The sequence below is a fragment of the Sminthopsis crassicaudata genome, chromosome X, assembly GCF_048593235.1.
Source record: "Sminthopsis crassicaudata isolate SCR6 chromosome X, ASM4859323v1, whole genome shotgun sequence".
In the NCBI taxonomy this organism is placed as follows: domain Eukaryota; kingdom Metazoa; phylum Chordata; class Mammalia; order Dasyuromorphia; family Dasyuridae; genus Sminthopsis; species Sminthopsis crassicaudata.
Window position 1 is genome coordinate 78960165 of NC_133623.1, and position 15864 is coordinate 78976028.

The window sequence follows — 15864 nt, forward strand, 5'->3', positions numbered from 1 at the left end:
AAATTAATTGATGAATCAGGTGATTGTGGGAGTCAGAAAAAAAAATTGGGGCTACCAATTTAAAGTTCTATACTTGAGTTTTTAAAAAAGGCAGTGGCACCAGGGCGAAATAGGTTTAGACATTTGAGATGGAAAAAATCTGGAAAGTTTTGTGGTTTTTAATAAGGTCAGTAAGAATCAACAGTGACATGACGACTCCCACTCCCAAAATAAAAAAGACCTTAAGCTAAGGCATCATTTGCTCTAGGGGCCTAGTATCCTGAAGGAACAAACTTTGCCCTACAGTCTTTGCTCTGGTCAGATCACATCTGAAAGGGCTGTGTTCATTTATTATAGGAAGTATTGATAAGCAGGAGAAAATCCAGAGAGGTAGAGGCAGGATATTAACAGACCTTGCACTAAGTTGAAAGCAATAGGAGTGCTAGCCCAGTGAAAAGAAGGTCTCTCTTGAGAAATTTGAAGATTGTTAGTGTTGACATTGTTTTACAAGGTGTCTGCTTGACCTTAGACAGAATTAGGAACATTAGGAATAGAAGTTCCAGGATGTTTAGTGAACTCAAAGGGTAGTAGAGTTTAAGTCAGAAGACCTGTGTTCAACTCGCAGCTCTGAAATGTACCACTTGTTTGAGTTTGAGCAAGTCCCTTCCCCTCCCTCTGCCTTAGTTTCCTCTTCTGTAAAAGGATAGAGTTGGACTAACATGATTTTTGAGGTCCTTTCTAGCCTTAAGTCTAAGTACCTCTGAAGTTGCAAAGAAGCTTGTTATACCATATAAGGAAGACTTAATTTCTTTGACCAGCAGAGCTGTTTAAAAGTCAAATGGGCTTGCCTTGGGCTATAGTGAGTTCTGGTTCCTGGAAACTTTGAGGAAGCTTGAAGGCCCTGCATGGAGCCTGCTAGAGAGGAGATTACTGCTCCCAGTCTTGGTTTCTCCCACCTCAGATTCTGTGATTCATCTGCCTGCAATCCTAAAAGCAAGGGATAGCAGAAGTGAAGTCTCAGGGCTCCTGCCACTGCCAGATTCTGGCAGGATCTAAGAGCTATTCTCATGGCCGAGACGCCATAGGCTTGGAGTGCTCGTGATGGCCTAGCCAGGAGTGAGCGTGTCTGAGAGACTGGAGTCTTCAACCTGGGCCCTTTCCCAACAAACTCTGTGTTTCCGATGTATAGCCTTGATCTCTCCAGGGTATCTTTGGGAGAGAAGGAGAGAGGTGGTGGGGAGGAGGGAGGGGAGGGGACAGGAGTGAGCGGGTCTCTTTGTGACCAATGTCATCTAGAACCGATGGCCATATTTCCTCATGGCTGGGTTAGCTTTTGACTTTCTGTGTGATTTTTGGATGGGCCATTCATCCTCTTTCTCTAGGCTTCAGTTTTCAATCTGGAAAATCATAGGGATTAATAACCCTTGCCCTTAGTTTCACCAGGCAGTCTCAGGGATCATTGGAAGAATATCTGCAAAGACTTCCAGCCACTGGCTTCCTATGCATTTGAAGAATGTGGGAGCATGTCATTTGGGGAGGGAGATCCCAGAAAGATGTGGTCAAGTCTAACATCACAGATGATGTGGGAAGCATGACTATTTGAAATCATTGCCGACCCCAAACTTGACTGGTACCAAAGTCATCCCCTCCAATCTTTGTTTATAAGGTGGATAGATGGGAATTTCTCCTCTTTTAGTAAACTTCCTAGAAGAATGAGGGGGGAACCAGGAAGCTGGTTCATCTTTAGTCAAAGTATCCCCTCTCCAGGTCTCAGTTTCCTCCTCTGTCAAATGAAAAGCTTGAACTAACTGATGTCTAGCTCTTAAATCTGTAGGAATCTATGACCACATCCTTTGGATGATAGAGTTCACTTTGTTATTAGAGGGAACAGTCCAATTCGATGATTTCTTTTCCCCTTCCAAATTCAAAGTAGGCCAGGGAGCTGGACAGTGGGATAGATAAAGAGTGATCATTTGGGTCTGAGCCTCTGCTTTTCTCTCTTCAGCTGATCAGCGGAGGTTCCATTGTAAGTGCTGAGGCAGTATGGGATCATGTCACCATGGCCAACCGGGAGTTGGCGTTTAAGGCAGGCGACGTCATCAAGGTCTTGGATGCTTCCAACAAGGACTGGTGGTGGGGCCAGATCGATGATGAGGAAGGATGGTTTCCTGCCAGCTTTGTGAGGGTAAGTGACTACTATCCCCTTGATTATTCTGGCCTGACTCCCCTACTTGCCACTCTACTTCTGATAGTCTCTTTTCCTCCATTCCTCCCATTTCTCAGTCCATTCCTTGCTCTTTTCTTTCCTGATTTCCTTTCTTTTGAATCCTTTCCTTAATCTTTCTTTTCCTCTTTGCCTTAAACGTCCTCCACTTAATATTTTATTTCTTTTCTCTCTCTCTCATCCTCTGCCTTCTCCCACTGTGACCCTTGTCGTGCTTAGCCTTGAGCAGAGAGCCAGAGTTCAAATGTCATTGACACTATCTTTGTGATCTTGAATGGGTGGGCTACTTGGCCTCTAGGCCTCAGTTTTCTCCTGGAAAATGAGATAGTTGGACTAGCTGGCCTCTGAGGGCTCTTCCAGAACTTGAGCTAGAATCGTACCGTCACATCTTTTCTCTGGGCATAAAATTGCTCATCTATTCAATGAGTAAGTTAGAGAAGATGAACCTTAAAAGGCCCTTCCAGCCATGAGTTAATTAATGTCCTATGGTTCTACCTGGTACAATGTTCTAGTCTGAGGGGATCTTCCAACTCTGACATTTGACTTATTCTAACCTCCTTCTCCTCATGTTATTCCTGTCTCCTTTCTCAATGTTTTCTTCTACTTTTTGTTTGTTACCCTCCTTCCTTATTTGCTTTGCTCTCTGTCTTCTCCCCTTTGCCTTCCTTCCTTTCTTTTCCTCTTCCTCCTTCCTCTCTCTAGCCGTAGGCTTCCTCCTTCCCCCAATTCCTTGCCCAATTTCCCTTCTTTATTCTTTCCCCTATTTTCTACCCCCTTTTTGCTTCTCTCCCCCCATTTTTCTTTCCTCTTCTCCCCCTCCTTTCCTTGATTCCCTCAGTTGCTGAAATGTCATCACCACAGCAAGGTTGTTTTGCTGCTGTCTTTCTGTCATTAATATGAGTAGTGTAAGGCTTCTTCCCCTGAGGCACTGTACATTTTGATTGCACATACTTCTCTGTAACTCAACTCTAGACAGTTTTGGAGGAGGGAAGCAAACAGCCTGAAAACTTCCCTGGAAGACTAATTCTCTTAGAAGCTGTGTAGGGCCTCACCTTCTCTTTTTTTATAGGCCCTTGGGGTTTCTACAGGTCTAAAAGGTCTAATGCCCTACGCTGACCAGACTGTTCTGAAAAGAATATGATCCCAGCAGCTAGGGAACCCCCAAATGAGTATGACCATGGGCACATAATTTCCTTGCCCAGGTTCCAGTTACTTTGTCTTTAAAATGAGATTGGAGAAGATGTTCTGTAGGTGCCTAAAGTCATAATCCTTTACTATTTGAGGTTCCCTCCAGCTCTGGGGTTTTGTAATCCTAGGAATCTCAGCTGCTTCTTCCCTCTGCTATGTACTTTAGCAGGTTGAGGTGAGGATGGAATGAGCTAATTGATGCCCAAGAACATTAGAAAACTAAGGGGCCCCCAAGAATGGGAGCATTGTGGTCACTCTCTCAAAATCTCAGGGATGGAACACAGCTCCTAGTACATTTTTAATTCAGCTCCTATCCACCTTGAAATTCCTTCTAGGATACCCAAGCAAGTATTCACCTGCTTGGAGTTGTCCAAAGACGGGAAGCTTCTTACCTTCTGAAGCAGTGTTCTCTTCTTCAGTGGTTACTAGAAATCCAAACTATAGGTCCCTTCCTAGTAGAGTATCTACTGAAGGGGCAACATGGAGTATAAACAGGAAGATTTAGCCTTTGTTGTTTCCTGAGGGCCTTGGCAATCCATCTGGGCAAGGAAACCTGTGGACCTCTTCTCAGAATTATGTTTTTATTTTTATTTTTTGAAGGCAATTGGAATTAAGTGATTTGGCCACAGTCACATAGTTAGTCAGTCTCTGAGGCTGGATTTGAACTCAGGTCCTCTTGACTCCATAGCTCTATCCACTGTGCCATCTACTGCCCCAGAATCATGTTTTTAAACACATAAAATAAAATACACGAGATTATAAAAGAAAACAATTATATTAAAGTTATTATCAAAATATTTAGGTTTTTGTTATTGTTGTTTTTACAAGATCATAGACCCAGGTTGAATAGTGGAAAGAACGCTGGATCTGAAATCTGATTTGAATCCAGATCCTGATATTTATTGTGTGACTATGAGCACTTCTCTTTTCTGGGCCTCAATATCCTCTTCTGCAAAATGAGAGGCTCAAACTCCATGACCTCTAGCACCATTCCAGCCCTAGATTTATTGTCCTATAATTCTGAGTCTCTTTAGTAACACTGCCTTCTACCTTGTTCCTTAGTACAAGAAAGGCTTGGTAAAATACTAAACACAAACTGTAAAATAGAAGGGCATCTATCTGGCTTCCACTTTCTTTTTTTTCCAGATATTATAGAGTAGCTGAGTTTATTTCTTTTCTTTTGTTTTGTTTTATCTCTCTTTTTAAAAAAAACTAATATGTTTCCAAGTACATGTAAATATAGTTTTCAATATTCACCTTTGCAACTGGCTTCCACTTTGATAATAGGGTTCCCAAATCTTTGTCTTAGTAGGCTTATTTTTTTTAAGCTATCATTTATTATGTTCCAGCCATTATGCTAAGTACAAACATATCCATTTGTTCCTCACAACAAGCCCTGGGTAATAAGTACTATTATTTTCCCCATTTTGCAGATGAGGAAGCTGAGCGAAATGACTTGCTCAGGGTCATACAACTTGGAAGCAGCTGAGTCTGGATTTGAACTCAGATTTTCTAGACTCTATTATGCTTCATGAACTATTATGATACCACCTCCCTATCACCTATATTTTCTATTTACATTGGTTGTCAAGGCACCCCCCTTCCTAATTTCTGGATGTGGAGGCAGTGATTTCATTTCAGATTTGGAAGATTCCATACGCCCCATGTGGTTGGGTATAGATAGGCCTCTGATTGGAAGTCCTGAACCAGAAGGCTTATGGTTGAGGCTGAGGGAAAGCCAAGTTCTGTGGTAGAGCAAATCCATGAGATTGATGTTCATGGGAAATTAGAGTATCAAGTCCATGAGCTATTAAAGTCTCTAGGACTCGACAGATCTTTACAGGCTTCCAAAAATGTCAGTTAATGGTACAGCACTTTAATGAAGGCAAGATTGAATTAACCTGGAATAAGAACATAGATGCTGAGAAATATGGGAAGGGGGAGACAAATGGTTTCTTCTGCTTTCCTTGGCCATTCCTAGAAAGTCACTGTGGTCTGGTGGAAAAACTATAGGGACAGGAGGCCGGATTCCAGTCCTGAACCTATTGCTATTAACTGTATCATCTTGGACACAGGACTTCAATTCAGCCATCAAATGAAGGGGTTACAGTGATCCAAAGAAGGCAATTCCTTGACTAGCCTTCAGTTTCCCCATGTATAAAATGGAGGTGACAGTTAATAGAGGTGATATGGTATTGTGGAGAGAACCTAGATGTGGGGATTGAAATTTTCACTCTCATACATCTGTGTGAACCAAAACTTTTGTTAAAAGGTATTGGACTAGATATGTTCTGGAAGTCTTTTCTAGCTCTGACTTCCAATGATCCATTTGCTGGCTCTATCTCCCAGGGCTATTTTGAGAATGAATTACACTAATGGGTGAGAAAGGGCTTTGTGACTGAGGCGTGATGTCTAAGTGGAAGGTACCGTGATTCTCCAAATAATGAGGAGTTGACTGGGGCTTTAGGAATGTTCCTGTCTCAATAGCCTGCTTTCTCAATCTCTCATGTAACTAGGGGGGCAGACATTGTCTAAGAGAGGCCGGCTCTGGGGAGAACAGGAAAGGCATCACTCGGACTGAGCCCCCCATTGCTCCTGCCCCCCCGCTGATGCTGGTGGTTGGTACTGTTGCCATCCTCAGCACCAGGCTCACTCATCTTAATGACCCATCATTCTAGCTGTCATATGATAATTGATCATAGCCTTTCAAAACCTATTTCTAGCTTTAACCCAGACCAGCTTTACAGGTGACAAATTTACTGGGCACTATAAATTGGTACCATAGTGGGTCTCTCTAATCAATTCATGACCATTTACTGAGTACTTATAGCTGCCCAGCAACATACCAAGCTCTATAGCAATGGGAATGGGGGAGAGAGGGAGGATATAAAGAAAAGGATGTAGAGTTGGAAGGGACCTTGAAATACAGAATTTCAGAGCCGAGAAGAAACTTACAAATCAGAATGTCAGAGCCAGAAGATACCTTAGAATGTTAGAACTGGAAAAAGATCTTTGACTAGAGAATGTCAGAGATGGTGCAACTTAGAACATGGAATATTGAGCTCAGAGAGACTTTAGAACAGGTGCTATCAGGGCTAGGAGCCCTATTTCTTTTTTTTGTGTCTTCAGAATTTCATTCCTAATTTCCCATTCCTCCCTTCCTAATTTCATTTAAATCCTTCAACATCTGCCTTTCCCCAGATCTAGGACACATGTTAGACTGTGTCAGGCTTTTCCTCTCTTCATCATGACCTACCTTTAGGAAGGAGGGGTAGTCGTTTTTCCCATCCTTTCCACCCCACACTCCTTTGTATTTTAAAAAAAATATTAGATCCAGTTTTGAGTTTCCCTTTAAAGGTTCCTTTTGAAAGATGAAATGTTCTTTGAGGCAAATCAAGAAGGAGAGAGATACACAGAGAGAAGATTCAGACAATATCTAGATAATTGAAATCTCCCAAGATGCCTCTGGGCCAGGTTTGTGATCTGTTTTAAAAACTTCTCATCTATTTCCTCTTTCAGGTCATGTGGTCTATGGTATACTCTGGTGACTGATGCCTTTCCCTTTAAGGTTAACTTGTATCTACTTTGTATGAATTTTGAATATACATAATCATACAAATACATATAAAATTGTTTGCCTCCTTAAGGGCTCCAAGAACTTCTTGCTTGTTATGTCAACTTTGGGCCCTTAGGCCCAAAGGCCAAACCCAAAGGATTTTGACTACTGACTCTTTCCTTAGGTTTTGAAGCTCTTATGAACTGCTGGGCCAGTTTCCTAAAAGATGACACCCAGAACTAAGTCATATACTCTAGATGTGGCCTGGCAGGGCAGAGAAGACTAATCTGTGTGAGAAGATAGTTACAAATTGCAGTCATAATTAAATTCCTGATGAGTGGTACAGGCAGTCACTCCTGGAGCACAGAAATAAGCAATGACTGTGGACTACAGAGGCTCTCTCAAAGTGGGGCTAGAATGGAGTCTTAAAGAATGAATAGAATTTGACTAGAAGGAGAAGAGAGGGGAGGAATATTCTTGGTTCCTGACTTATTTACTCTGATAACCTGTCATGCATTTGTCATCCTCAAATTGATCTAAGACCTTGTTAAGAGTTTTAACCCCGACCAAATTCTGATGAGGCAAGTTTGCTTCCCACTGTATGTATGTGGAGCCATAATGAGTGCAAATCAATTAAGAAGCATTAATTGAGTGCATCCCGTCACTCAGCAGTATGCTGGGTTCTATAGGGGACACATGAGAACTACAAGGCACAGACCATCCAATATCATAAAAGGGACTTTAGAACCTAGGGAAAAACACAAATCATACACTTGCTACTTTCAGAGATGTGAGAAAACATTCCAATATCATCATCCATAGATTCATAGATTATTAGAGCTTGAAGTAATCTTAGTGCTTATTGGTATCTTAGTCCAACTTTTTCATTTTTCAAGTGAGGAAGCCCAGACCTTGAGAGTGGAAATGTTCATATTTGATGTTTCTTCAGAACAGAACAATAAAAAAATAAAAATAAAATCTTAACAAAATGTCCTGTATGATCTCTCTTCTGGATGACATCTATAGGTTTGGTGGTAAAAGGAGGAAGGGATAGATCTAGAGTGAACACTGCTCAAAGCATGATGGAAACCAATAAAAACAATAATAGAACATAGGAAGATTTACTTTAGTGGAAAGAACATTGCATTAAGAATCCTAGAACCTGGATTCTATTTTTTAATAATACATTATTATATCTATTTTTTGTTGCTCTGTTCTTGACAAACATTATCCAACTTAAGCATTTCCATGTTGATTGAGGAAAAGAATTGCTCATAAAAGCATAAGTCTACTGATGCAGTTTGCCTATTTAAAAAAGATAATAGTGAACCTAACATGTTAGTCTAATATTTTTTACTTGATTTTCTTATTATATTGAAAAGCCAATGGTTTTCCTGGAAATAGTTTATGCCCTGCTGTTTTATTGAAACTATTCATTTTTTTCAGTTGGCTTCTTTGCTGATTCTCTGAGTTTTTCCAAGCATATTATCATGTTATTTGCTAGTAAGGACAATCATGACTTGTCTTTGCAGTGCCTTTAATTTCTTTCTCTTGCTATGCTAAGTGACAACAATAAAAGAAGGCATCCTTGCTTTATCCTTGTATTTATTAGGAAAGCTTCTAGTATTTCTACACTTATAAGCTAGCTTTTGATTTTAGATATGTAGTCTTTAATCATATTTTAAAATGGTCATTCTGTACCTGTATTTTTTGTTTTAGAAATATATCCATGAATTTTGTCCTTTTATCAAATGCCTTGTCTCCATTTATTAATCTGATTATGTGATTTTTGGTTGTTTTTTAGAAATGATTATTTAATTGTCTCCCTAATGTTGAATCATTGGTAAAAATCCATTGTGGTCATGGTGATTTTTTTTTTTTTTTTTTGAGATGTTACTGTGGTTTTCTACTGGAATTTTATTTAAAATTTTTGCAATATTTATTATTTATATTAGTGTATAGTTAAACCCTTTATTAGTTTAATTGCCTCCCAGTTTAGGTATCATTGCCATACATTTGGTTTTGAGAAAATGCTTTCAGAATAATTTGTGTACCACTAGTATTGATTGCTCTTTATACATTTAATAGAATTCCCCTGTAAACCTGCCTGTTCCATGACTTTGCTTTTTGTTGTTCTATGACTTTTTAAGTTTCATCTTCTGAGATGGGATGGTTTAAGATGTCTATTTTATGTTCTTTTAATCAGAGTTTGATACATTTCAAGAAAATCATTCATTTTAAATTCTCAAGTTTTGTTAACATATTTACATATATATACCATATATATACATAGCATATATAGTAAGTTTTTTATTCTTCCTTGTAATTTTATCTTCTTTATTTTTTATTTTGATAATTTTGTTTTCCTTTCTCATTTTCAAATCAGATTAGCTAAATGTCTCTTAGTTTTGTTAGTCTTTTTAAAAGTTATCCTTTAGTTTTATTGTAGGATTTAAAAATATCATTTTTGTAGTCTTTGTTTTCCACCTTATCTATTTTTTCTCTAACTTTGAGGATATTCCCATTTATGCTAATTTTGAATTTGTTAATTTTTTTTTCAGTTTTAAAAATTATACACACAGTTCATTAACCCTCTTTCCATTTTGTTACTGTTCATTTTCTGGTATAGGATTTTTCCTCTGAGAACTGCTTTCTTTAACTTCATTCCAAAATTTTTGGCATGCCATCTCATTAACAGTCTCTTCCACATCATTACTAATTGTCTCTCTGATTTGTACTTTAATCCATTCATTCAGCAACATTTCTTTATTAAATCTCCATTTATGTCTGAAATTTTTGTTTGCGTTCTATTAATTGCTATTTTATTATATTATGGTCTGTAAAGGAGGCATTTAGTAATTTTTACTTTTTTATATTTGTAATTTCTCTGAGCCTCAGGAAATGATTTATTTTTATAAATGTGCTGAAAAAAATATATGTATATATATATGTTCTTTACTGTTTTCATTCACAAGATATAATAAATATTTCAGATTTTACTTTAACAGTTTGCTCAATACTGTATTTTCCTTTTAGTTTATCTTTCTGTTAGATTTATCCAGCTATGTGAAAGGAACATTGAGGCAGCCTATCATTTTTATGCTTTAATCTGTGTCTTTTTGAACTTCAGTTTACATTTAGTTTTTTGGATTTGCATTATGTGTATTTGGTGCATGTGTGTGCGTGTGTGCTTGCGTGCGTGGGTGTGTATATTTTGCTCTTGTTTTATTGTCAATGGTTGTTGCTCAATTGGATCCAATTCTACATGACCCCATGGACTTTTGTCCATGGGATTTTCTTGGCAAAGATCCTGGAGTGGTTTACCATTTTCTTCTCCAGTGTGTCCTCATTTTACAGAAGAGGAACTGAGACAAATAGGGGTTAGGTAACTTGAAAAGGGTCACAAAGCTAGTATCTGAGACTGGTCTTGAACTCTATCTACTATACCACCTATGTCATAGTTTCTCCATTCAATTCAACAAACATTGAAGTTCCTACTAGGTGCCATGCACATAGCTGAGGATGCAAAAGCAAAAACAAGGCACTCAAGTAATTCACATTTTTTCAGTAGAGTTAGGTATTTCAAATAAGCTCGTACACACATAAACACAAATGGTGAGCACACAGTGTATTCAAAAGTAATTTCTGAGGGGAGAGTACTACCAACTTGGGGACTCTCTTGACATTGTGAATTTTTATTATTGTTTTCTCTGATAGCATACAACTCCTGGAATCACCTGAATTCTAGTAGATTTTATTTTAGTCTCTTTCATTCAATACATGGGGTTTTTTTTAGATGTATTTCTTATATACAGCAAATTGTTTTGTATGTGTACTGCCATACTCTTTCGTTTTAGTGGATTTCCTAATCCATTCACATTTAAATTTATGATTGTCAGGATTATTTATTCATCCATTTATTATTTTTGTATTGATTTTATCCCCTATTCTCTTTTAATTCAGCACTTGAGCCTGTTATTAATTTTATAATTTAATAACTCCTTCCACATTCCCCATCCCTTACTTCCGCTTAGTTCCCCTTGACTCTAACACTATCTCTGGCTCCCTCCCTCCCTCATTTATTTATTTATTTATTTGCTTGCTTTCCTACTTACTTACTTCTTCCTTGCTTCTTTTCTTCCTTCTTTCCTTCCTCTCTCCTTCCCTCCCCTCTTTGTCTTAACTAAGGATATAGTTGAAAATAACCCACTCCCACCCCTGACCCCCTTCTCTTTAGTTTAAGTATCATTCTTTTTGCTTCCTTTTCAAAGAACTTTTCCTTTCCTTTGCCTTCATTTTTCTTTTCTTTTCAGATGGCTTAAATTTGATTTTCTAATACATGGACCAAATTGGCCTTATGTGTTTGTTCTTAGCATATCAAATTTCAACACTTTCCTTAAAATGATAGCTATATTATCACATTTGTAGATCTTTTACTCCAGCCTTCTTCTTCTCTGTTGCACTTTTTTATTTGAAATATCAATTCATAAAGGAAATAATGTCAAATAGAACCACATTCATGTGGCAAGAGCTTTCTGTATCCCAAGGCACATGGGTCCCTTTATGCCAGTAGTCCTTCACTATTCTTGAGATTAAGTTATACTATCTCTGCTTACTTCCTATCACTCTGGGTCTAATTGCTTTTAAGATTTCATAATTTTCTCTCCTAGTATTTGATATAGTCCTAGGAGGCACAATCCTTTTTCAGAGAATGTGGTTTCCAAATAGGCAAATTCCCCCCTAGGCAAAACCCATTATGACATCCTTGTCTCTTACCACAAACATGCTTAATCCCCCTCACCCCATCATGGGAATATTCTTTAGTTGCACCCTTTCCTTTGCCTATACAGGGCAAAAGACCCCACTTTCCTTTGCCTCCCCCAGTCTCTTACCTCTCTTGCTTTTTCCCACAAATTATCTTTTGTTGAAAGAGTAAGATAATTGGTCTCCCTTCTCTGTTTACCTACAGAATTGATTGGGTTGCATTCAGTTTGGGGGCTTATCTTACTGTAGAGCTGCCCAGATTAGAAGGTTATAGCCAGAGCATGTATCTTGCCATCTTTCCTGTCACTACATGTAACTAACTCATACTCTTCTTTTCTCAGAAAAAAAATCACAATTCAATTAATATTACCATTGTTACTAGAAAGGGCATGATGGCTTCACTCCCAATTCTTGTGACAACCTAAACCAATCCTTCCAATTCTGGCCTCAAGCTTGTGAATATGTATAAGGTCCTCCAAGTGGAATTTAAGCCCTCTGAGGGATAGGACTATGCCACTTCTATATGTGTAGCATCCAGATCTAACATTGTTTGTCATCTGTCATTTAATTGCTCTCTAGCTTCCGCTCTGTCTTTTACCTTCTCTTGCCCTCTTATTGCAATTCCCTCCTCTGTTACCCCTCCAGCAAAAAATATTAATTCACTTGTGGAAGGATCATGGGACTTGCAGTGTTCCTGGAATATTAATCAACTTTTCTTTTTTTCTTTTTTTTTCCCCCTGAGGTGGGGTTAAGTGACTTGCCCAAGGCCACACAGGTAGGAAGTGTTAAGTGTTAAGTGTCTGAGGTAGATTTGAACTCGGGTACTCCTGAATTCAAGGCTGGTGCTCTATCCACTGCGCCACCTAGCTGCTCCCTTTTCTTTTTTTTCTTAACTCCTACTTCTTTCAGTTACCATTAAATCTTTGAAAACCCTTTAGATTATTTTTGTCATTTGATGACCCATCTTTGTTCTTTCTTTTACCCCTCATATCCTGGGCTTTTGAGTTCACTGTTCTTTCACAATAGGAGGTCTTGCAAAATATGTTGCTTGTAATTAAAATTGTGAAATGTAAATCCCATAGAGTTCTATGTTGATGCCTTGTCAGGATGTTTGTGATCTTGGTTATCAAAGATTGAGCTAGCATATCTACCATCCTGGAAAGGCTTTTGGTTTGGTCCTGGGGGCAGACTAAGAGTCTGCTTTCTAAGAATCAGCCCAGTTAAATATAGAGAGGGTCATCACAAGTATTTGTGATGGCCACTTACAGCTATGTGTTCTTTTGCTATAGCAACTCATTAAACAACATAACATCAAAGAGTCCAGTTGTGTTTAGTGTTCTTCCACGACTGTTGTAGCAGAGAGGTAGAAAAAAAAGAAGAGGGGGGTTAAGAATATCACTGTTTATATTATCTAAACTTTAACTTGACACTGAATGTGAAATCTTTGTTCAGTGATCAATGACAAGATACACTCGTGGAGAAACAAAATATATCAGTCTTGATAGTCTTATTGTAAATGAAACCCGAAGAAAGAGAACTTGCAACTAAATTGAAAGATGGCTCCCAAGGACTCCTTAGAGAGACACATAAAGGAATTGGCATTAAGTTTTATTGTGTGTCCCAAAGCAGCAACAACTACCAAAAAATTCACCATCAAAATAATTACAGTATTTATGCCAGTGCTGGTTGCAGAATGTAAAGAGGTATTTTGAAAGTCAGCCCTTCTAAAATCAATAGATGTACTCTGGTCTTCAGTGACTTCAGTGTAGAGATGGGCATGGTGAGAAATTATCAGAAAACCTGTATGGAAAATAAGGAATGATATTGTTCAAAAATTTAGTGACTGGGCAAAAGCTGCAGCCTGCTGTATTCATTCCTTTTTTTTTTTTTTTTAATAATTAAGTTTTAATTTTAATTTAATTTTGTTTATTGTTTTGTTCCATTTTAAGTTCTGAACTCCCTCCCTCTCCATCCTGCACCATTTGATACAGATAGAAGAAAGAATGACCATACTTTGCATACTTTTGTTTATCAGCTCTTTCTCTGGAGGTTGATAAAATCTTCCTTCATGGATCCTTTGTAGTTGATTTTTGGGTATTTGTAATATTTAGAATAGTTTAGATTTTTTTTTTGAGTAGAATCAGGATTCACTGAACCTGGTAAGTACTAAGTAACAGTCACAAAAATGGAAATTGATTATATTTTAACATGCAAAAAAGGGCTCATTTGCTGGTGTGGGAGTCATTTCTGAATCAGCTGCACTGCTGACTGATGTAGCTATGGAAAAGAATAATAAGATGGGAAAATGGTGGTGTGATCAAAGTTGTTCATTTCTGAGCTATTTAAACAAGTTATCAATCATGAAGAAATGGTAATTTATGATCAGAATGACATCAACAGCAATCATAATCATTTTACGTGGAAGTTTAACTTGTAAATAAATTAAAGAAAAAAAAAAAAAGGAGTCCAAAGTATGTTTGTCAGTAAACACTTGACTTTCTTGCCATTCAAAGATGGTGACCAGAGGTACTCATTTGCAAAATCTTATGAGTTATGAGAAGACTTAAAAGTAGTTTAAAGTAAACTTGGCCAGAAACTCAAATAAGCAAAGAGATATTTAAGAATGTTAATGGGGGGGGGGGGCGGAGCTAGGTGGCGCAGTGGATAGAGCACTAGCCCCAAAGTCAGGAGGAAACCGAGTTCAAATCTGGTCTCAGACACTTAACACTTCCTAGCTGTGTGACTCTGGGCAAGTCACTTAACCCCAATTGCCTTAGCAAAAAAACAAAAAATGAAAAGAATGTTAATGGGGAAGAGTAAAACAAACAAGAAAAAAGGAAACACAAAGGGAATGAAGACAACAGAAGTAACTGGAGTAGACTGTCTATAGAAGAGATATATGTTGAAGGTAATCCCAGTATGGAAGGATCACTTCATAGGACAAGTGAAGGAGGAAAAGATTTCAAAATAGTGAGAGAGAAAAAAAATCTCAGATCTTGCCAATAGCAGAAAAGAGAAAAATATGGAGAACTGTTGCCTATGTGCCTATTTTTCCATCTGTATTGTTTCCATGAGAATTATCCTTACATGCATCTGGATGAGGTTCTTTCCAGACTTTTTTTTTTTTAAAAGCATTTTTCCATGGAAGCCCATACCATCATGCAATTGGCCAACAGGTACAAAGACTATCAGATCCCACTGTGTTTACAGGTTATAAGGGAAGAAGCATTTGATTTGGTAGTAAGTTCTTTAAGGACAGGATATGCTCTTTTTTTTACTTATATTTCTAGCACTTAACATGGTTGGTACCTGGCATAATTCCTGTCTGCATAGAAGAGGAAGCTGTATGCTCACCCTTAGTGTTCATGACTGTGATGAGAGAGACCTAGCTCAGAGTTCAAGTTGAAGAGGAATTCCCTATGAATGGAATTCTTCCAGCTGTTCTTATCTGAAGATGTAGCTAGGTGGTACAGTGAATAGAGGGCCAGACCTGGAGTCAGATAGATCCAGCCTTGGACATTTTTTAGTTGTGGCTTTAGTTTAGTGGCTCTGGGTAAATCATTTCCCCCCTGTTTACCTCATCTGTGAAATGGGAATCATAACAGGGTTCCCAGGGTTATTATGAGGATCAAATAATACCTGTAAAATGCTTAGTATAGTGCCTGACACATAGTAGGCACTATATTGATGCTCACTTTTGTCCCATTCTGTCTGTCAATGGTATTATCCTTGTAGAAACGTAACAACAGAACCTCCTGAAAGAGATCCATAACCACTTGAAAGGTTTTGGTTTGACCATCCAACCTGAAAAAAAAGAAACCAAGTGGGCAAGGATTGTCTATTGCCCAGATTGTGACTTAGAGATTGCCTATCTGGAACAAAATGGACAAGTTAGAGAAGCTAAATGCCTTCAGGAAGTTCCAAAGCTTTCAATTTCGCCCATAAACATAGGCCCACCCCTTCAATACCAGTATTCTATTGGTGATATCACATGGCTTCCAGACATGGAACATAAGAGTCTTTAAAGAACTAGAGATAAAGAGCATACCTAGAGCTGTACATGGTGGTTATGAATAAGCTTTGACATATAACAAATGAGGGAAGAAGATTGTGTCATCAAGGAAATGTGTGCTGGAAGAAACAGACAAGCTGG

The 15864-nt window shown here is 38.3% G+C and overlaps 1 protein-coding gene across 7 annotated transcripts in view; it reads left to right on the plus strand.

Moving 5' to 3' along the window:
- ARHGEF9 (Cdc42 guanine nucleotide exchange factor 9) overlaps nt 1-15864 on the plus strand; it is a 262559-nt gene that overhangs the window by 176617 nt on the left and 70078 nt on the right. For all 7 annotated transcript variants that reach the window (XM_074278058.1, XM_074278057.1, XM_074278061.1 and 4 more), the window contains one exon: nt 1985-2164. In XM_074278058.1, coding sequence (XP_074134159.1) covers nt 1985-2164 — 180 coding nt within the window. The remainder of the gene's footprint in view (nt 1-1984; nt 2165-15864) is intronic.